Source organism: Gymnoscopelus braueri (assembly GCF_963280865.1).
Source record: "Gymnoscopelus braueri genome assembly, chromosome: 22".
NCBI lineage: Eukaryota > Metazoa > Chordata > Actinopteri > Myctophiformes > Myctophidae > Gymnoscopelus > Gymnoscopelus braueri.
The window spans coordinates 36483841-36506361 of NC_137624.1; the positions used below are offsets into that span (position 1 = coordinate 36483841).

At 44.3% G+C, this 22521-nt stretch overlaps 1 protein-coding gene across 3 annotated transcripts in view; it reads right to left on the reverse strand.

The window, feature by feature from the left end:
- The window catches only part of vldlr (very low density lipoprotein receptor), an 80759-nt gene that overhangs the window by 17763 nt on the left and 40475 nt on the right, over positions 1-22521 (reverse strand). For 2 of the 3 annotated variants that reach the window (XM_080418770.1, XM_080418769.1), the window contains exons 7-16: positions 21060-21182; positions 17930-18052; positions 16425-16544; positions 15239-15364; positions 10806-10977; positions 9717-9941; positions 9458-9576; positions 9213-9352; positions 8567-8708; positions 7866-8015 (exon numbers count right to left, since the gene is read on the reverse strand). In XM_080418770.1, coding sequence (XP_080274896.1) covers positions 7866-8015; positions 8567-8708; positions 9213-9352; positions 9458-9576; positions 9717-9941; positions 10806-10977; positions 15239-15364; positions 16425-16544; positions 17930-18052; positions 21060-21182 — 1440 coding nt within the window. The remainder of the gene's footprint in view (positions 1-7865; positions 8016-8566; positions 8709-9212; positions 9353-9457; positions 9577-9716; positions 9942-10805; positions 10978-15238; positions 15365-16424; positions 16545-17929; positions 18053-21059; positions 21183-22521) is intronic. The other variant, XM_080418771.1, reaches the window with a different exon arrangement.

Consider the following 22521-nt stretch of genomic DNA (forward strand, 5'->3'; position numbering starts at 1 on the left):
CCGCCAGAGGCAGTGTTTTCAACACCTGGATATCCATCACGCGCTCGCGTATGGGTCGAATATTAATACCAACAAAGTCACTCGTGACCTGTGTGCACGCACGCCACCTATATAGGGGCGGGGCACACAGCGTTCATCCTCATGAAATCTTTTCGTCGAGAATGAGATTCCGAGTGACAGTCAACTCTGGCGGTCATCCGGAATTCGTAGAACCTTAGTTATATGCATAACTCTCGTTCTACTTCATTCCTACTGACCGCCAGAGGCAGTGTTTTCAACACCTGGATGACTAATACCAACATAGTCACGAGGAATCTGCGCTTACCGAAGTCGGTTTGCAGATAGAATAAACAGACAACACCACAGCCGTCGCCACAGGATGCGAGACGGCCAGGTTGACTATATATAGGAGCGGGCAAAAGCCCATGAAAGATGAAGCCCATTCGGCTGCATCTCCTGGCCTGCTCCAAGCCTGTATCACTGAGGGAGAGGCTCTGGCAACACCCCCGGTCAAGAAAGGCCTTGGGGGAACCTAGAGGCCCCCTGAAGACGTACATTTGCCTGAACGCAGCAATGAAAGTCTCCATTAAGCCAAGGCACAGCTGTGCCCTTCCTCACAGACAAATACAACCAAACTCCAGCCATCACAGCTATGTCCTGCCACAGAGCCCGGACGGGACACAATAGGCAGGTACTAGAATGCAGTTGCTCCACCTCTGGTTGAGGAGCAAACTAACAAATCAATAGGCTAGCTGACGTGAAATGCAGAAAGCCTCTGAGGACGTAAGGAGGGGTCGGCCATATGGTAAACCAGACCCATCGGAATCCCACTTTAACAGTCTCTGGCAATGGCCAGGGCATGAAGCCCATCTACTCACTTTTGCAGATGGAGCAGTGAGGACAAAGAGTACTAGCAGATAGTCATCTGAGAGCAGCCCGATGTACCGGCTGGGGACAAAGCTTCCAATACCACAGGCAAGCATCATGAAGGCACCCATGCAACCTGTGGGGGCCACACGCGGAGAGCATCTCAATGGTAGAGAGGCTGAACCCTCTAACATCATCCGCAGATATCTAGGGCAGCATAAGCACAGAGCAACGCTCCAACCAATGCCGTGGCCCTTGTCCCGACTAGAGCACAGTCTACACTCGCTGGCGTGCAACGCCCTGGTGTACGATGCACAAAAATCCAGTAATTTTTGGACAATAGTTTTGAATTTCAGTGGTCAATGACGCAGCCGAAGGTTAGGAGTGAGGATGCCCCATGCACCTCCCCCCCTAACTGTGACAGGAGATCTTGTCTCTGTGGAGAGGCCAAGGCACTTCATTGAGAAGCTGCAGTAGGCCAAAGCATCTTGCCCTAACGGACTGGTCTGTCCCGGAAGGGAGACCTACAGTCAACAACGCGTTATGCCCTCAAGGCTAACGGTACTACCGCTCTGCCATACCTATGCACGTGATCCGAACTGCTATCGGATCCAAGAGGCTTCCAGTGGGAAACAAGTCCGCAGCCTGGACTGTACACCCAACAAGCGCATTGCTATGAAATTTGCAAGATGAGGCAAGGTCCACGAAAGGAGCTTCCAAGCCTCCTGCAGAGACTGACTGGGTCAAGCGTCCCAGAAGGCAGACTGTTGACATATTGTGTTATTGAACACGGCATAAACATCCTGAGGGCCAGGTGCACTGCACGCAGGTCCAGTGCATTAGCGACACTGGCTGGAGACCCTCATCATTCTGTTGCAGTCTTGGGGTTCGAGGCCCAAGCCACAAATATACATGCACATTTGTACATGCGTGAAATTTGTCCGCTGTATTTATTTACCCATCCTAGAACTACTAGGAGCAGTGAGCAGCCATTCCCCGGCGCTCATGGGGCAATTAGGGGCTCAGACAGGGACACACATCGACCCACTTCTGGCCTGGCGTCGAACCCGGGACACCCAGAGGCTCTGGCTCATTACCAAAGTAGATAGTGCCAATTCTCTAACCATGCAAGCAAACGCCTAGAGTGACAGGCGCTGTATAGGCGCTGGATAGGCGCTGGATAGGCGCTGTGTCTGCGCATCAACACTCGCATGCCGGAGGGCCAGGGCGAGGTAGTCAAGGGAATGTCCAATACGTCACATTCCAGCCGCTGTGGCATGGCCCTAGTTAGCAGATCAGTAATCTGAGTTCCCCGAAGTTTTTCGCCTCGCATACAAACGGGAGCGGCGAGGAACTTCTGGGCCAAAGCCCTGGTAATTGTGGGCGGGATGTAACTTACGCTCAGAATCTGAGCGGACACGCCTCTTACCGGTCTACTCGTCTAAAAAATCCGACGAGAGGCAAACAGCCGTACACAACAATGGCGGCCGCAATTTCTCAAGGGGAAATTGCTTCCCGTCGCTCCTATTTACATGTAAGACCCACTGCATGTGGATCCCGCCCCCTTTTCTTCATTGGCTGTTGATTTGAATCAGAAATCAGTGGCCGCGCCCCTGCTGTCCAGGCTTTGAGCCGAAGCCTCCCAGACTAGCAGATCAGAGACTAACACCGTGGCCATGAGCAACGGTCATCCAGCTCGACAGCTTCATCTAGTGACACCACCAGAGAAGCAATGCTCACAGTTTACCGTTTAGGCGTTTAGCAGGCGCTCTTAATCCGGATCGACTTACAGTAAGGTAATGTAAGTAAAGTAAGCAATGTTGGCATCAACCACCAGCCTTAGGTCTAGCCATATTGGGCTGTACTCCCCATGGCTGACAAGTCCTTGGTAAGAGGTTCTGGAACTGGCCCACATGCCAAATCTCATTATGTACGGCACCAAGGGTGTACAATGACGATAGTTGTTGGACGCATCCATCTAGGCCAAGCCGTTATATGGCCAGCTGGGCTATGTACTCTGAACGCTTTCGTCCAGCGACAAGCAGTAGCGGAGTGGGACACACTTACTATGCTGAAGCCATGTTGCGGTGGTCCGCACGTGGTTCCTCAAAGCGGCAGAATGGGATACATTCTCAACGCTGACCCCTTTTTTTTCCTTCGTCCAGCGACAAGCAATAGCGGAGTGGGACACCCTTACTATGCTGAAGCTACGTTACAGTGGGCCGCACGTGGTTCCTCTCCTTTTTCTTTCCTCTGGCCAGCGACCAGCAGCAGTGGAGCGAGACACTCCCAATGCCAGCGGTATATTCCAGTGGGCGCACGCCGCAGTGGCGTGGCCCCTCCAACAGCGGCAGAGCGAGACACACTCTCAACGCTAATACTTTCCACTCCTTTCGTCCAGCGACAAGCAGTAGCGGAGCGAGACACACTCCTAATGCTTACGCTATATGGCGGTGGGCCGCCCGCCATGGTTTCTCAAAGCGGCAGAGCGAGATGCACTCTCAACGCTAATCCTTTTCTCTTCTTTCGTCCATTGACAAGCAGTCCCCGAGACACACTCCCAATGCTAGGGGTATATTCCATTGGGGGGGCACGCCGCAGTGGCGCTTACAAATGCAAAATACAGCATGCAGCTGGTATAACATGACTGTCAGTCGTTATTTCTTGTGTCCTTTTTTTCCCTGTCCAGCCTCATCATGATCTGTGTGCATGGGGATCTCATCTTAACAAGCTCAGTGCTTAATGAGTTTTCCAATTTAGTAGACCTTGTATTGTGAATTTGTACTTCCATGTACTGCTTTCAATTCAGTGACCCAGAGTTCGTCATCCTGACAATTCCTCTAGCTGAGAAAGCATCCTGAGGGCTCAATGCTAGCATCCCTGTGGGAGGCAAATCAGCCACAACCACGGCCAACCCAGTCGACCTTTCTGACAGCAGTATGCTGCTGCAATTAGAGCCAATACATTCACAGCCATAGTCTGTGTCAGGCACCATAGTCAGGACATGACCGGCACAAGTAATGGACCTTCCCTTCTGGGACCAGCAATTGTTGCAATAATCCATGGGCAACAGCAACAGAGTGAGACACTCAATACTACTGATCAGTATACTGCATATGTTGAATAGCCTCAGTGAGTACCAGGTACACACAGTATTAGTGGGTAACAGCAGCAGAGTGAGATACACTTAGTGCTATTGGTAACGTAGCCATAGCAAAAGAGCGAGAATTGTTCAAGCTACAGCGTCAAGTACATATGTACTTGTTAATGTATTGCGTCTTGGACACAATTAACACAATTAACAGTAATGTTAATTAATGTCGTCTTGGACCCCAGGAAGAATAGCTGCTGGTTTCCCTTTTGCCGCAGCTAATGGGGATCCATTGCCAATAAACAAAGCTTATTGATTATCAGTACACAGAGTACAATGTTACTAATATGTAACTTCGTCGTAGCAAGGAGCAAGAACCACTCAAGCCACAGTGTCAAGTCATGTGTCAAGTACCCACAGTATGATAACCAAGTGATGGCAAGCAAGACACACTTGAACCATACCAGTATTATAATTCCATTTTACTACCAAGCACAAAGCAGTTTAACCTGAATAGCAGCAGCGAGTCACACTCAAGCTATGATACACACTCAAACTGTGAGGTTAAGCACCCACAGTGGCAGTATTGGCATATCCCTGTATGTCACGGGCAAAATATGCTGCTTAAGTCAGTAGGCTACTACTGAGCAGCGTTCTACCACTTGGCATGTGTTCTGGCGCTCAGGAGCTGGGACATGTAGCACACATCAGCTTGGTAGTGTGTTACTCTCTGAACATAGCACCAAGTACATGCAGTAATAGGTACACAGTATATCGTCCCATAACGACAGAGTGAAGCACACTATGGATGCTAAAAAGCATTATTCTACACTTTGGGCTATTCAAAAATAGCAGATCTACAAGCTCATAGCGCGGCACCAAGTACATGTAGTAATAGGTACACCGTATATCGTCCAATAACGACAGAGTGAAGCACACTATGGATGTCCTTTATTAGCTGCAGCTAAATTATATTTGGACTGGTTAAATTGGGGTTTGAACCAGGGACCTACAGACTTGCAGGTAGACAGTGTACTGACTGAGCCATTGGATAGCAATCAAGCATTATATGTCTGGTAGATAGAATGTCTGCGTCAAAGTGAGAACCACTTTCAGCAAAAACATTCACAGAAGAGCGCCGCTCATACAGTGGTGTAAAGTAACTAAGTACATGTACTCAGTCCTGTACTTAAGTTCAATTTCGCTTAGGTATTTGTACTTTAATGGAGCCCAGTTATCTGCCACTGCGCTCATTAACGCTTTGGTCGTCTCCTCGAGGCGAAAGAACACCTTCTATGAGACACATTAACCAGTCAATCTGGCTCCACCGCCGTCGTGTCATCGAGGCGAGAGACGGTCTTCTCAAAGCGGCAGAATGGGATACATCCTCAACGCTGAATACTTTCCCCTCTTTTACTTTACTTGTCTGTAAACAGCACAATACATGCACTCACCGTCGCCAATGCACAGCTATGGCTCCATAGTTATCCGTGCCAGGTTCAACAACAACGGTGGAGCGGGGAAAGTTAACGGTGTTATTGTCGTTAGCTCCAATGCTAGCAAGCAACCGCTAACTCCATTCACCGTCGCACTTCTTTTTTTTTTGCTTTTTTTTTTTTTTCCCTGTTCCTTTCCGACAGCCCCTATAAACGGGGTAACGTAATTCCATGGTAGCAGGCTACGCAGTCTCTGGAGGACGGACCGTAGTCCGTAGCCCCAACCGTGTTGGTTTACGAAACTTCACGCGCAGCTGCAAGTATCGACCTACGCTTCTGGAGGCGAAAAGATGAAAGAGGATGAACGCTGTGTGCCCCGCCCCTATATAGGTGGCGTGCGTGCACACGGGTCACGAGTGACTTTGTTGGTATTAATATTCGACCCATACGCGAGCGCGTGATGGATATCCAGGTGTTGAAAACACTGCCTCTGGCGGTCAGTAGGAATGAAGTAGAACATTACCTAATAAAATTAACAGTCCGAGTGTACTTTTAGTCCCTGTTAACCAGTCCCTCCTTAGACAGCTGAAATTACCAGGATTCTGCATGCTCCCTTTCCCAGTCCTTGTAGATGGGAAAACAATACGCACAATCATAGGTGTAGATTTACGTAGAAGGGGACTCAGTGAAGTGCCTTTGTGTATTAAAATAAATATTTGTGCTATACAAATAAACCTGCCTTTCTCACCAGCTGATAACAGTTGAATAGCTAACGGGGGAAAAAACTGATTAGATTACATGTTAACATAATTAACTGCAACCGACATGTTTAGACAAGTGGTTCTAAACGCGCGGTCCGGGGACCCCAAAGGGTCCTTGAGTGGGGTCTAGGGGCATAATTTGACAAAAATTATGTCATCATGGTGTCATGGTGAGGCCAAAATTGCTCTGCCCGGTTCTCCTCAGTGGCTGGAGCAATTGATCTGAATTTGCACACAGCCATTACCATGTGCACCTAACAGCGAAGCCCGTTTTTCGATTTCACCAAATCTCAGCTCTTTATTTGCGTTTTTATATAAAAGAATGTCGCCATGGTTACGGCGGAGGGGGGGGGCATATCCCCCCACAGGTATGGACTAGTAGCAAGAATAGAGACAAGCAGAACATCCATTCCTTCAAGTGCACACACACACGGTAGAAAAGTAAAATATTAGAAAGTAGTATAATTAAAGGTCAATGTAAACTAAGCAAATAAGACTATAGCTGGGATACGAGTCAGTCCTCCAAATACTGCGTGCATGGAAACCTATGCTAGAATGGTTCAAACATAATTACAATCATACCCTGATAAAGGCAATAATCATTATGGAAATGCTTAGGTAAACATTATGAGGGTAAAGTCTTAATCACTGTGTGTGACCAAATTTAAATGGCACACTGTAAATTCCTCAGTCTTGATTTAATTCTGAGAGTGTACAAACAGATACATTTGTAAACAGGGAGCCCGTTACTGCTTGATAGTTCTATTCATTTGGGCATCAAACCACAGGGAGCCCTTTACTGCTTGATAGTTCTATTCATTTGGGCATCAAACCACTTATTTTGTTTATCTTAGTTTTTTAACTTGAGCTTGAACAACTTGAACAAAAAAGACAGGGTTAGGGTTGTCTTAACGCAATGCAACCAGGTTACCAAAATAGTCTAGCCAACAAAGACAACAGTGTAAATGTTATGTTATGTGATTTTATACAACCACAGTACCATAACCATAGGGAATGATTTCACGCGTAATAATCGTAAAAACATGGTTTTCCCTCAGACTATAGACAACTTATCAGAACACGCCTCACTGTCAAATTGCAAAATAACCGGAACGCTTATAAGACACAATAGAAAAGAACAAACTTTCGGGTGCAGTTTGCCAACCCCGGTGTGAAGGAAGAAGGCTTTTATTGTGTCTATTGTGACCTCTCCTGTACTGTATGCGGCTTTGTTTCTGTTGTGTGTAAGCGATTCCCAAGCCAGTTGTCTGAATACCCCGCCTCCAGTCACTGTGATTAGCTGCGAGACGCAAGGCAATCGACTGCTCGGCAGTTGCTCTCTAGGTATTTTGCTCAGGAGAGTGCCATGAGCCTCATACACAGGACGCAGAGTCAGTAAACCAAAGCGAGCGCTCCTCAAAAAAACAGGTTTGTGAATCGTGTGGTGCAGTCTCAATGTTTGTATACAAATATTTGGCTAACTAAAGTATACCATTAAAATCTATGATGGTTACAACTAGGGCTGCAACTAACCATCACACCACTTAGATTTTGAGCAACAAAAAAAAACATTTGATTTTTAAATGTTTTGAAACCTGTAATGCCATTATACTAAGCATTTTATTAAATGATCGATTATCTTTTAACTTATTTTTATCGACTAGTTCGATTAACCCTCGCTGCAGCGCTAACGACGGCTGGACGACTCACCTGGTCTGCATCGCAGGCCGTCTGCAGACAGTTCTTGGCCGTCAGGACACACACACGTGTACTTGGCCGAGTGTTTGTTGATCTGTGGAGCCGGCAGACACATGTAACTGCACCCTCCGTTCTCTCCTTTCTCCGAACACCAGTTAGTACCTGGAGAACAGGGGAGGATTCACTGTTCAGGTCATGGGTCTTCAGCAGGGGGTCCTCAGAGTTACTACAGGGGGGGGGGGGGGGGGGGCGCATCCCTATTCTGTGGGGGATGGGACGAAAATTGCAGATCTACAAGCTTACAAAGCGTCATGCTGCTACACGTTGTGCGCTTGTAAATCGGGTATTTTCAGTGAAGGTTTGGTGTAAAGCGAAAGGACGCTAAAGGTCAAGTTTACTAAGTATTGTACTAAACTTATATATTAATAGAGAAGATCATGTGTGAACAAACAAACATTAATTTACAACACTGATGGCAGTGCTGTCAAACAAGTCTATGAAAAAAATCAACACAATGTTATACAATGAAGTAGTGGGGGGGTCCCTGCTTCATCCCTCTCGCTCAGCAAAGAGGTCCTTGGCCTGAAATACGTTGAAGACCCCTGGTTTAGGTGATGAACAACAACGTTATGGGCCAGTCCTATGACGTTCCCTCATTTACACTGAAAGGTAGCATCATGTACTGTACATTAAAGCCCTCTGTTAACTCTTACCAGACAGCTGAATCAGCTCATGGTAAACAATAATGTCCTGTAGTTCGTTCAAGTTACTGGCGAGAGTCACCACTTCTGAACCGGTGAACTTGTTGGCTCCATAGATGGCCCCGTTTTGTCTGTCCGTCCAGAATACTCGGTCCTGGGATGGGTGGGTGGGGGGAGGGGGGAGTGAAAAGAAAAATGAAACAAATAAATAAAAACTAAACAAACCGCAAATTCTGAACGCGAATCGTAGCCAATCGGAACGGAATCTGATCAATATCACAGAGATAATCTGTACCGATTTGTGTGAGTTTTGGAAACAAATCTGTGGGAATAGTTGTAGCAAAAAGGAATCCAGAGACTTTAGTTTTTTATTGTTCAAGAGTTTTAGGCGAAAACGTGAAGCGGCCTGTTATAGTGCCACCATGAGGCCGATTAAAAACATTTGGTAGAGGCTCTTCCTTGGCCTATTGGGAGTGTGTGTGCAAAGTTTCACACCGATTGGCCCAAGGGTGCCGGACATTAGCTGTTCACAGACACACGGACAGACAGAGGCAAAAACAGTCTCCGGCCTGGCGGAGACAACAAAAATAGCAAAACTATAATAACTGTAGTAGGATTTAGGGCTGGTGTTGTGTGGTTACAGGGGCGGTAGGCGTACCTCAAACACGGTGAGAGCGTAGGGGTGAGACAGGTAGTCTGGAGACTGTAGAACCTTCCTCCTGTTGTCACCGTTCAGGTCAACGCTGCACAGCATGTGAAGCTTGGAGTCCACCCAGTACAGCCTGCCTTTGATCAGATCTGAAAGATGTGGAGAGGAGAGGAATGAGAAGAGCAGAGAGGAGGACTGTAAGTAATACAAACCTGTGTGTGCCCACGTGTGCATGTGCGGGTGTGTGCGCGTACCTAGAGTGATGCCGTTGGGCCACTGTATGTCTCTGTCCACCAGCACCTGTCTGTCCACTCCATTCATTCCAGATTTCTCTATCTTTGCTGGTTCTCCCCAGTCTGACCAGTACACGAACCTGGACACACACACACACACACACACAGTTATACACACAAACAAACAATACAATACAATACAATACATACACTTAAAAATCGTATAAAATACATACAAGAAAACACTTAGGTATGTATGCATGCATGTGTACACACTCACCCAGAGAGTGGATCAACGGCGATGGAAGCCGGCTCCTTCAGGCCGCTGTTGAACAGAACCTTCTGCTTGGTGCCGTTGAAGTTTGCCACGCCGATGCTCTTGGTTCCAAGGTCCGACCAGTACAGGTTCTTGTAGATCCAGTCCACGGCGATGCCGACGGGATTCTGAATGTTGTCCAGCACCTTGCAGTGGGTCCCAACGTCCCCACGCTTATCCATCACAGTACTGAGACAGAGAGAAAGAGAGAAAGGGAGAGAGAAAAGGGGGATTGAGGGAGTGAGTGCAAGAGAGGTGTGGGGGGGGGGGTAGAGATGGAGACGTATGAGAGTACTTCTGATTCAGACTTCATTGTTAGACCTCATTGCCTTTGTAGTATTGATTACTGACTATGATTGTCACTTTATAAATCCTTCAGTCTCAACAATATGTTTTGTAACTACTTTTGTGTTCCAGTACGAATCTGTATGTACAGTATTCTGTATGTCCTCTGATGTGTGTGTCTGTATGTCCTCTGATATGTGTGTCTGTATGTCCTCTGATATGTGTGTCTGTATGTCCTCTGATATGCGTGTCTGTATATCCTCTGATATGTGTGTCTGTATGTCCTCTGATATGTGTGTCTGTATGTCCTCTGATATGCGTGTCTGTATATCCTCTGATATGTGTGTCTGTATATCCTCTGATATGTGTGTCTGTATGTCCTCTGATATGTGTGTCTGTATATCCTCTTGATATGTCCGTTTACTTCTCTGTGTGTGCGCATGTGTGTGTGTGTGTAAGCCTGTCACAATAAAAACATAATCGCCTAATGGTAATTATTTGAGACAGTCGCTATTTTCTTTGCATAATCACTTCCATGTTGAATTTCTTTTCAAAATAATATAAATAATTAATTAATAAAAGGTATTAAATATGTTATTATTTATGTTATTTGTCATATCTGCCCTGTGCAACTTGACTTTACAAAGCCCAAAAGCCAAACAGAATTTTTATTTCTATTCATAATGTTCCAAATGTTCAACAACAGAAACAATGAAATAGTCATTATCGCAATTATTTGTGTGCATGTGTGTGTGGGCTCGTTCTCACCTAAAGATGGCCTTTTGGCCCATGTCGGCCCAGAAGATCCTCTGCTGGTTGAAGTCGGCGTCCAGCGCCACAGTGTTCCTCTGCTGCTCCACGATCTGGGTGTACTCCTTCCTCTCCAGGCCCAGGCGGCGGATGTCACGACGGTTGGTGAAGATCAAACACGGCTCCTTGCCTACAGAAGAGAAGATTCAGCCCACTGGGGGTCAGAGGCAGATTGACCCCTGGTATTCCTATTTTGGGCATGTCGTTATGGGCAAAAATTCGGAAAGATCGCCTAGGCCTATTATCGTTGCAGAAAACTCCCATTTCCATATTTATTTATTTATATATATATTATTTTTTTGTAAATTAACCGCCTACTTGATCATACTACAGCATCACAAAAGCATCAAAAGTGGCAAAAAAACGCGGCAAAAAAAAACGCGGCACGCAGCGGTGCGTTTTGAGGATCTGCTACCTTTGCCATTTTTTTATTTCAATCCTGAAAAGTAACCTAAAAAGGATATGTTTTGGACATAATGACTTTTCCACCCGACAGAGACGATATGCTTAACAATTTATACTCAATCGCATACCGGTGTAGCTTGTGTGAGCTTGTAGATCGGCCTTTTTTTTGCCACAGGACACCATCAAGGGCTTTTGTCCACAGAAACCTGTTTTTTTTAGCTGCCTGTGCCTGTCTGCCATGCATTTCCATGGTAAAGACGTGCTGGAAGTGGAACACTTCTCTTCCCAGCGACCGAGCAAAGTGTCCAGCATTTTCTGGCGTTGCGCCCTGAGCACTTCAAGCAGAAAATAGTTTAACCTTTGGAGAGGAGCGGCGCTCATTTGATCCTCCCGTCTTGTGTCGGGCAACCTTGGTAATTTACGACCCGGGCGTTGAATCGTCACCACAACCATGAGAGAAGTCCCATGTTTACCGTTGGTTCAGCTAGGCCAGTGATTATCAACCATTTTAATTTCAAGGACCCCCAGTTTCACATGCATTAGGCTACGAACCCCCATTTAATGGCATTTCTATCTCTTGGACCCCAATTTATATTGTAAAATCTATGTTAATGTAACTCTGAGAGTGTACAAATGGAACCAAATGGACCCGTTAGGGTCCATTTGGTTACATTTGTACACTCTCAGAGTTACAGACACATAAGGGTCCATTTGGTTCCTAATCTATCATTTAGCTGGGGACCCCATGGAACTCCCTCAAGGACCCCTGGGGGTCCCCGGACCCCACTTTGAGAACCAATGAGCTAGGCCATTTGTGCTATTCTAGCAGATGACACGACGTTCGAGCACGCACAACAATGGTCGATTTGGACGTTGCGTCCTGCAAGCGCTCTGGACATGACGATATCTTCTGTCGGGTGGAAACCTCAAACTAAACGGTTACTTTTCAGGGTTAAAATATTTATTTTGTTGCAAAAGTAGCAGATCTACAAGCTCAAACTCAAGCTTGCATATCTGCTACTTTTGAGTGAAAGGATGATCAAGCATTAATTTACAAAAAAAACTAAAAAAAAGTTAGAATATGGAGATAAGAGGTTTCTGCCCGACATTAACTCATTCACTTTTTTTTGCGTTTGCCCACTGCCAGAGATTTTTCATTGAAAAAAAAAAAGTACTCAGGAGCCGAGATACAGAATTTTTAAGTTTTAAGTTAACAAGGAAGTGGATGGGAGTCTAGATCTTCGAAAAATCATATCTCCTTGGTCTTTGGGTCAAATTAAAAAAAAAAAAAAATATATATATATATATATATATATATATATATATATATTCAATTACGTCAGATGCAGTGAATGAGTTAACAATGTCCAAAGCGCTCCTCTGCTCATAAAATGCTTTGTGGACACAGACCGTCATGCGACTGAAGTAGCCTATATAAATCAGGCTTAGTGATCGATTGATTTTCTTTATTAAAGTGTCATGCTTCCAAGGAAGGCCAGCCCATATGGACTTACAGGACGCTGGTCCTGGTTTTAAATCAATATTTCCCTGTTCAATGGATCAGGATGACAGGGAGAGGACACCTGGTTTAGGAAAGATGCACCGTTGCAGGTATCGTCTCTGTCGGGTGTCCAAAACTGTTACTTTTCAGGATTCAAATAAAAAAATATCAAAAATAGCAGATAGACGAGCTCAAAATGCGTCTTTCGAGCTTGCAGACAGGGGCGTCACGGCCATTCACTGTGCGTACGACGCAACACCCTCACTCTCACAGATCCGTGATATCATACCCCCCACTTAAAAAAATAAAAAATAATTAAAGAATTAAATAACCTAACCCTAAAACTGAAATAAAGTAACCAAAACACGAAAAAAAACTAACAAAATCCGCCCCAAAAAACGATATGCTGCAGATGCAGAGTTAGGTTGTCTTTAACCGTGACCGACTTATTCCCTGATCCCTCATTACCATTTGCATTACCCATAGAGAATCTATTACAGAGTACTTAATTAAGAGGTAGAGAGTCTATTCAGATGACTAATTAAAGAGGTAGAGTCTATTCAGAGTACTAATTAGAGGTAAAGAGTCTATACAGGTACATCAGATTCCTAGACTAGAGTAGATTACAGAAATAAAACAGCCACCAAAACCGTCATGTACAAGTATCTATATTAAAGTTTGATTGTAAAATAGTTTTGAAGATCGTCATATTGTGTATTGCAGATACAGTACGTGTATACTGGCACTGAAATTGTAGTTATAGTAGCAGGCATATTTAACCAGGTGTATTGCAAAAATAAGACAAATGCAAAGCTAAAAAATATTAATAATAACAAATATATATTATAGTTCCATTGATCCAAGCCGACAATCGATCGATTGATTTATCATAACATGCTCTGAAAATGCACCACGAACACTTGAGATTTCCAAGTGGGCCCTGATCCAGAAAAGATGGCGAACCACTGGTCTACAATATAACGATCGTCTACAGCAGTGGTCCGGGGACCACCAGTGGTCCTTGGGGGGGTTCCAGGTGGTCCCCAGCTAAATGATGTAGAGTTGGTAACCAAATGGGCCCTTATTAGATCTTTAACTCTTGAGAGCGTAAAATGAAACCAAATGGATTCATTTTACACTCTCAAGAGTTACATTATTGTTAAACATCTGCATTACTTAATTTACAAGAAGTCTTCTACACAATTCGAGAATATAGAATAATTGTTATTTTGATCAACGTTTGCCTGTTCTCTCTCCTATGGTACCAACATCAATACAGCATGGAATTGTGGACAAAATCTTATCCAACAATAACAAAATATTCTAAGTCTTGGCTCTGAGAGGCTAAATCTCATCAAATGGTGATGAATCCGTGGCTCAAATGCCGAATAAATAATGGACCTTGATATGAAAATGGATGAAAACCACTGCTCTACAGAGACCGATACTTGTCGTCTAGTCACCCTGTCATCCATTCACCCACTGTACAAGTTTACTGGCCATCATTCGTTTTAGGGACGCTCGCATCATCAAATAATCGTTGGGTTTAAAAGGTCCTGTGCACAGTAAACTCAGTAACTCCAAACACTCTCAGAGTTGAATTAACACTGAGGATTTTACAGCGTGTGCGAGACCAGGGCCGGTCGGGGCTGAGGGGGACATTGACTGTCATTGTCATTATGACAAACACAATAAAGCCTTTTTACTACCATAAACATCATGTGATCTGCAGCCCAGAGGGTGACATCATTACAGTTGTGACACATCTGAGGCCTGTCAGGACTGCTATAAACTCGCAGTCCCATCTGGACCATTATTGTTTATCTTTTTGAAATTTTATAGCACATCAGCAACATTTGCTATCCACTGCAAAATACACTGATTTGCAAACAACCTCTTGTTTCACAGTCTCTTATATTAAAACCTACAGTATAGGAGTTACCCAGTACAACCACAGTCTTCTACTGTTGGTCAATGGGAGCTGACCAGTACAACCACAGTCTTCTACTGTTGGTCAATGGGAGCTGACCAGTATAACCACAGTCTTCTACTGTTGGTCAATGGGAGCTGACCAGTACAACCACAGTCTTCTACTGTTGGCTACTGGGAGCTGACCAGTACAACCACAGTCCTCTACTGTTGGCTACTGGAGAGCTAATATAAAATGTATTTCTTTATTCATTTATTTTTTATAGCATTTTTCACTGACATATTTTCCCACAATAACCAGAGTGACCTCTGCTCTATCACAACTATCTTTTAGTCTCAAGTGTTTACCGGTGTCTTGTCCCCATCACTAACGGTAAAATGACACGGGCACTCACACGAATGTTTTTCTTTCCCCCTTTCTATTATTAGCGAAGTCAGCAGCAAAAACAAGCAACCAACGCACGCTATAGTGACCAAGTAGCTACCAGAAAGTGTTGCCAAAAAAAGCCACTTAAAAAAAATCCAGTTATGTTTATTTGTAATGCGTTGAACTCACCCACAGCTTTACAGACTCCAGTGGGCGGGTCCATCTGGTATCCGTTGTGACACTCACACTTGTAACCTCCCTTCAGGTTGATGCAGATCTGACTGCAGATTCCCGGATTCTGACACTCGTTAATGTCTGCACAGACGAGGAGGAGAAGACTAATTAGTCAAACGCATCTGTTGGTTTGTCCTTCATCTCTTACTCTGGTGAAATGCCTGATGATAACCATACTGGTTTATGCATATTCTGATTATCTAAAGGGCCGCAGCCTGGCTGAGAAAGTAAACGTGTCCACACACACACAAAGAATGCAGGGGGTGCAACAGTTAATCGAAGTAATCGATTTAATCGTTCATAAAAAACACAACCGATTTTTATAAAATTGATTTTCAAAAACAGATCTACAAGCTGACTGCACATCGCGATGGACTGAGAGCTTGTAGACTGGCCAATTGACAATGGAAAATCTGCATGCCACCGGGCTTAAGTGGTTAATCAGATTTAGTAGGTTCCCCCCCCAAAAATCGATTACATTTTTTTTTCATGTTGATATATACTGTATAGGATTATTCAATGAATGTGTACAGTAATCAATAGAATAATCGCTAGATAGTTGTAGCCCTAGTAGAACGCCTGTGGCCTGTGACTCTGGGGAACTGACTAAGCATCCATACATAAACGTCTAAACCCCACGTGTGTGCAGCATACATCAAAGGCTCCCTAGATACAGAATCTATCCGTTTGTGATGTTCTCAGATGTGGCCTCAGTTGTCAAAAGTTGCTGTATCCGTGCGTGATATGAACAGTGTTGAGCACATGGAAAATGTAGCAAGCTCAGCAACTACCAAACTTCAGAGAAATTGTCTCTGAACAATGTATGTAACATTTCAGTATGAACTTAACCACCTAACCACATGACCACTAGCGTCCCTATTCAGAGCATGCCATACAGTAATAGGCGAACCTCTACACCAAAAGTGGTTTGGAGTAGAGGGAAAAAAAGAGAGGACCATGGATATACCCCTGGGGGACCCTGGTCAATAAAGTATATAGCGTTAAAGTGGTTAAGGAACCGGATATATGACGATCATATACATTCCAGTAAAAGTGACAATAATGAAGATTGCCAGAGGTCCAGACGAGGATGTGAATCATAGTAATAAAGCCATGAACAGAATAATAATCTTGACGGTACCTCCGCAGGTCTTGTGGTCTATGAGCTGCAGACCAGGTGCACAGTCACACTCGAAGCCTATCACCATGTCCCTGCATATGTGAGAGCAACCTCCGTTGTTTAGCAGGCATTCGTTCAGATCTGGGAGACGGAGACAAATGTTGAGTATATTTATATAGTCCAGAGGGAAGCGCGCGCATCCCAACAAAAACCTTTCAGGTGCTGAGCAACAACACGTACATTGGAGGAAAGGAAGGAAGGGAGGTTCGCACACTGTAGCTCCCAGTAGAAAATTTATTTAAATACATTTTCTACTGGGAGCTACAGTGTGCGAAGTATATTTATATACACACAAATAAAACTGTTCCTCCAAGAGCAAAAGCTAAAACATTGCAACAATTACGGTCATGGCTATGATCAATAGATAAGGTGTTCATGTTTACATTTTACCAGTCAGTCAGTATCGTGTCGATCAATTTCGAAAATCTATTTCTATGTGAACAGCAAATTGTCCAAGGTTGAGGTTCAAATATAACCCAAGGCCAATACATCGAAAACAGATGCTGCAGTGATGTTACTGCTTGCCAAACATATATCGTCTGTCGGGTGGAAACCTCATATGTCCAAGACTGTTACTTTTCAGGATTCAAATTCAAAAGTAGCAAAAGTATAGCAGATCCACAAGCACAAAACTCCAGCTTGTGGATCTGCTACTTTTAACCCATTAAGACCTGAGGTTTTTTGAAAGTTTTGAAAATTTGAAACATTTTGAAAAAAATCGAACACATTTATTTTTCAAGATTTTTTCAAAAATAGCAGATCTACAAGCTCATAGCGCGGCACTCGGTGCCGCGCTATGAGCTTGTATATCTGCTATTTTTGAATAGCCAAAGACATCTAAAGTGACACAGATGCGTTCCAGGTCTTAGTGGGTTAATGCTTTTGTGTGACGCTGTAGTATGATCTGTTCGGGTCATACCAACGACTATCCTGCCTGGCACTCAGCATCAAGGGTTGGATCGGGGGTGAGTCCCTGCGACATACTAGCGTCATGTCCAGGGGGTGTACTTGTAAATCTAGCTGCCTCACGCTACAGAAAGAGGAGATGGGGGCCGCATGGCTCGGAAAGGCATACTTACTTGGTATGATCGAGTAGGGCGTTAATTTATGAAAAAACACATAACGTTAAGAATATGGAGATAGGAGGTTTCTATCCGATAGCAACTACAATAATGAGATGGCCAAAATAGGAAAGCCAGGTTGAAAGTTGTTAAACATTTTACAAATGCAGTGGAGCAGCAGTGCCTCAGGAGGTAAAAGCAGAAGCTTGCGAATGGGAAGGTTCACGGTTCGATCCCCTGTGTCGAAGTGTCCTTGAGCAACTGCTCCCGATGAGCAGCTCGGTGCCTTGCATGGTTTCCTCCACCGATGGTGTGTATGAACGAATGAGTGAAGGCGATGCACATGGTAAAGCGCTTTTGGATTAACACTTAAATAAGGGTATTATATGAAGTCATTCTACTCACTGCATTCCTTAATGGGTTCATCGCTCCAGTCGGGGCAGTCCCTGGCCTTGTTGCACACCTTGCTCATCTCAATGCATTCACCGCTGCGACACTTGAATTTATCAGGGCCATTACACTGGGTCACTGTGCGGAGAGAGCAGAGGTTTACAATGGATCACCCGGTGGTACGTGACCTATTTAGACGTTTAACAATTAATAGATTATACTCCTTTGCTTGGTATCCTCGCCACACTGTGGCACTTGAATATAGATGGAACACTTTTATGCTTTAGTCCATTCTACCCCTGAGTGTGTGTGAGTGTGAGTGTGTGAGTGTGAGTGTGAGTGTGAGTGTGAGTGTGTGCATCTCTGCGAGAACCACTTGAAGTGTGTGCGTCCGTCCTTGTAAGAACAATTTGAACTGTGTGTGTCAGATGACAAGGCTGACAAGAAAAGAGGAAAGAACTAGAGGGATGAGGGGAGGCAGAAAGAGTTTGAGAGTTAAGAACAAACGTAGGAAGAAAGAGAGAAGAGGAAGAGAGAGAAAACGGTGTGCATACGGATCAGTTTTGTCCTTGAGAAGAGAAGCCACTCAGTAAAGGGCTTCTCACATGGGAAGCAACTGCCGCCAATGGTAATACATTTTCAATAAGAGGCGAGCATTTAGGCAGGGGGGGGGGGAGGCAAGCATTTAGGAAGGGGGGGCAGGCAATCTGACAGGCGTAGCGACAAGCGAGCGCGTTCCCGTGACACTGTCAGGTTTGTGCCCGTCTCACGCACATGCAAAAAGTTTAACTGTGTTAAACTTTTTCTTTCTACACGACACGTAGAAACGCATTTATTCATATCTTTGCCTTCTTATTTTTTAGAGTAGCCAATTCTTTTTTAACCAACTTTTTCTCCCCAATTCAGTCGTTATGCCAATTGATTCCTCCCCACACACACCTCTGTGTTGTCACTGCTGCTGTATCCCACCGACTCACCAGGACAGGGGCGGCCTTAGTGATCCGGGGGCCCGTTTCAAGAGCTAATATGTTTTTTTTTAAATCGCCCCAAAACACGGTCACCCCGATTTTGTTTGCGGAATTTGCGGATTTTGTTTGCGAAAAAAATCTAAAATTGTATTTTGAAAAAAAAAAAAAAAAAAAAATTTAAACTTTTTTTTTTTTTCAAGAAAATTCGGGGGGCCCCTGAGGTTCGGGGCCCGTTTCAATTGAAACGGGTGAAACATAGGAAAGGCCGCCCCTGCACCAGGAGGAGCCCCCACCGGGAGGACGTAGGGCCCTCATCCTACTCCTCCTGCCCAACACTCCCCTCGCTGACAGGTGCCGCCCCCAGCCCGTAGGTTGTACATGCGATGACCAACATCATCCTCCCCGCCCGGCTTCCCTCCCCCGAACACGGGGCAATTGTGTTCGTACAGACGCCCCAACAAAGCCGGATGCACCACGGTGGATTCGAACCCACAACCTCCGTGGTGGTGGGCAGGGAGTAGGGACTTTACCACTGCGCCACCCGAGCGCCATCTTTGCTCATTGGTCGGGTCAATGTTGTCAAAAATGAACGTGTTACTCAAAATTGTTGTATTTTGTTCCAATGTCAACCCGTTTTGATCCCCAAATCCTTCTTCGAATCTCTGGACCGTACCTTATCCTCCTTTATATGGGATTAACCCATTGAGACCTGAAGCCGATTCTACATGTCTCCTAAATCTCAACAGTATTCTGAAAAAAAGTGTGTTTCTATATCAGTGGTGCTCAATATTTTTCATGTCAAGGACCCCCAAAATTATATGTATTTGGCCGCGGACCCCCATCAAAATATTTTGTTCCAGGGACCCCAGAAGCAAAGATTTGAGTTGAAAATGTGCGCTTTAAAAATATATATATTCAAAGATTTGCACACATTTTCACGATTTTTCAAAAATAGCAGATCTACAAGCTCGTAGCGCGGCACTCGGTGCCGCGCTATGAGCTTGTATATCTGCTATTTTTGAATAGCCCAAAGTGTAAAATAATGCTTTTTAGCTCAAATCTAAAAATGACACAGTTCCAGGTCTTAATGGGTTAATAAGAAACACCTCCAAAAAGCCGAAGGACCTTGGTGGCTTAGCAATGCCTAATTTTCCGTCTTTATTATTGGGCTTGAAATTTTATGGGGCTTATGTATTGGATGCCGGCCAAAAACCGGGAGAGGGCCGCGTGTATGGGTGCGGATGGAGTCAGAGTCTTGTAGGCCCGCTTCACTGCATTCATTGCTGTGCTGTCCTTTGAAGTTTAGTAAATGTGGCGAGAAGCCGATAGTGAAGCATTCTATTAAAACTTGGAACCAATTCCGTTTGACCTCTGCTCTTAAACAGTTTTCCATTTCTGGCCCGATACACCAAAATGTCATGTTTTCTCCGTCCTTGTTAGATGGAGCATGTAATTCCTGGTGTGCTTTGGGCCTCACTTTATTTGAGCAACTTTTTATAAACAATAACTCTGCTGGTGTCCTAATAAGCACCCCCCCCCCCCGGTCTAGGGTGGAAATTGGGACGATATTCCCAGATAATGACCTAATTTGTTCTCGATGTAAATCGGAACCAGCCATCTTATTTAATCAAGTTTGGTGACTTACGGGGTCGAGTTCTCTTATGTTTTTTGGTATGGATTTTGACCCCTGCCCTATTACGGGCTTTGTTTGGAGTCCTGCCGGAAGGGGTCACCCCTAACCCAAAGCTAAGTCGGATTCTGTGGCTTATGCCACTCTTTTGGCCAGAGGCTTATTCTACTTAACTGGAAATTGGACTCTCCCCCTGCTTATAGACACTGGGTTGGGGATTTACTGGGCTACCTTGAGGTGGAGAAACCTGAAAGTTTTTAAATGAAAATTGGTCTTTATTTTTGTCTTACTCGGTATACTGTCAGTACCTACTTCTTTCTAGGCTTTGATCTTTATAGTGTCGTTCTTGTTGTGGCAGTGGTGTAAATGTGAATATATATAGTTCCTTTGAAGCATTTTATTTGATGCTTCCTTATATGGTTTTCTGTCCTATGTTTAAGCGTTTAGTATGTACTGTCTGTGTGGTTGGATGTTGTGGAAACTTGAAAATCGGAATAAAAAAACGAATGACATGACATGAGCGCAGTCGCAACCCCGTGGAGCTTACTGTTTTTGCAGTTGATCTCATCTGATCCGTCGGTACACTCTCTGACGCCGTTGCACTGCCTGCCGCCAGGAATACAATTGCCATCGTCACACTTGAAATGATCCGGGCCACAGGTTCGCACAGCTGAGGAAAACACAAAAGACCATATTCTGCGATCAAGACCTCTGCCATACAGAGTCAAATCTGTTTCACTCTGAGTGCACACACTGTTACAGGTCCATGTGGTTCCATTCGTACACTCCCGAGTTAATTTAACAAGGTTTATACTGTGTACCCACTTTTGACAGCTCATTAATTCTGTTCTTTGTATAAAACTGTCCACAGCAAAGTGTTTACCAGACTGCAACTATATTACAATTTAGGGACTTACAAGTGTGAGATCAGAGTAAGCGGGAACTCTAGTCAACAAACAACAAGGTAAACAGTCACATAATAAGAGCGCAAAGAGAACAACAATGTGGTACTTCAAAGAAACTAGGCTTCCAGGTAAACATGAAACCCACACTGTAGCATCCGTCTAAAAACAACATGCTACCTAAATAATATTCTTTGGTCAACAAGTAAGCAAGATATATCTGCATAGTAAACTACCACAAAATTGCCAGATCTGACTATACTACTAATATCCGGCAATGAAACTACAATTTGATGGTTGGTAAATATATATATATATATATTTTTTTAAACGTTCCATTTATAATTGTCAGCAACCATACCTGCAAGTAAGAATTTCATTCTTCTGCACCGTAACACCAGATCTAAAGCGGTGTTGATTTTGACAGCAATTTTTGATTTAGTCATAGAAAAAAAAATTGTCATAAAATTCTAAAAAATATTTTCACTTAGCTGCATGCTGAAAATAGCCGATCTACAAGCTCACAACGCGTCGCTCTGCGACACGTTGCGAGCTTGTAGATCAACTATTTTCGGTCTGTGACACACCCGTGATTTATTTGTTGACGAAATTGTCAGTATATTTAGTCATAGTTTTTAGTCATCATAGCTTAGTTTTTATTTAGTTTTCGTTAAGTGAAAAAAGGTAGTCAACAGAAATGTTTTCGTCATAGTTTTAGTCGACGAAATCAACACTGATCTTAAGTTAACCCATTAAGACCTGGAACTGTGTCATTTTTTGATTTGAGCAAAAAAAAGCATTATTTTACACTTTGGGCTATTCAAAAATAGCAGATATACAAGCTCATAGCGCGGCACCGAGTGCCGCGCTACGAGCTTGTAGATCTGCTATTTTTGAAAAATCGTGAAAATGTGTGTAAATCTTTGAATATATATATTTTTAAAGCGAACATTTTTAACTCAAATCTTTGCTTCTTGGGGGGTCCCTGGAACAAAATATTTTGATGGGGGTCCGCGGCCAAATACATATCACTTTAGGGGTCCTTGACATGAAAAAGTTTGAGCACCACTGATATAGAAACATTCGTTTTTCAGAATACTGTTGAGA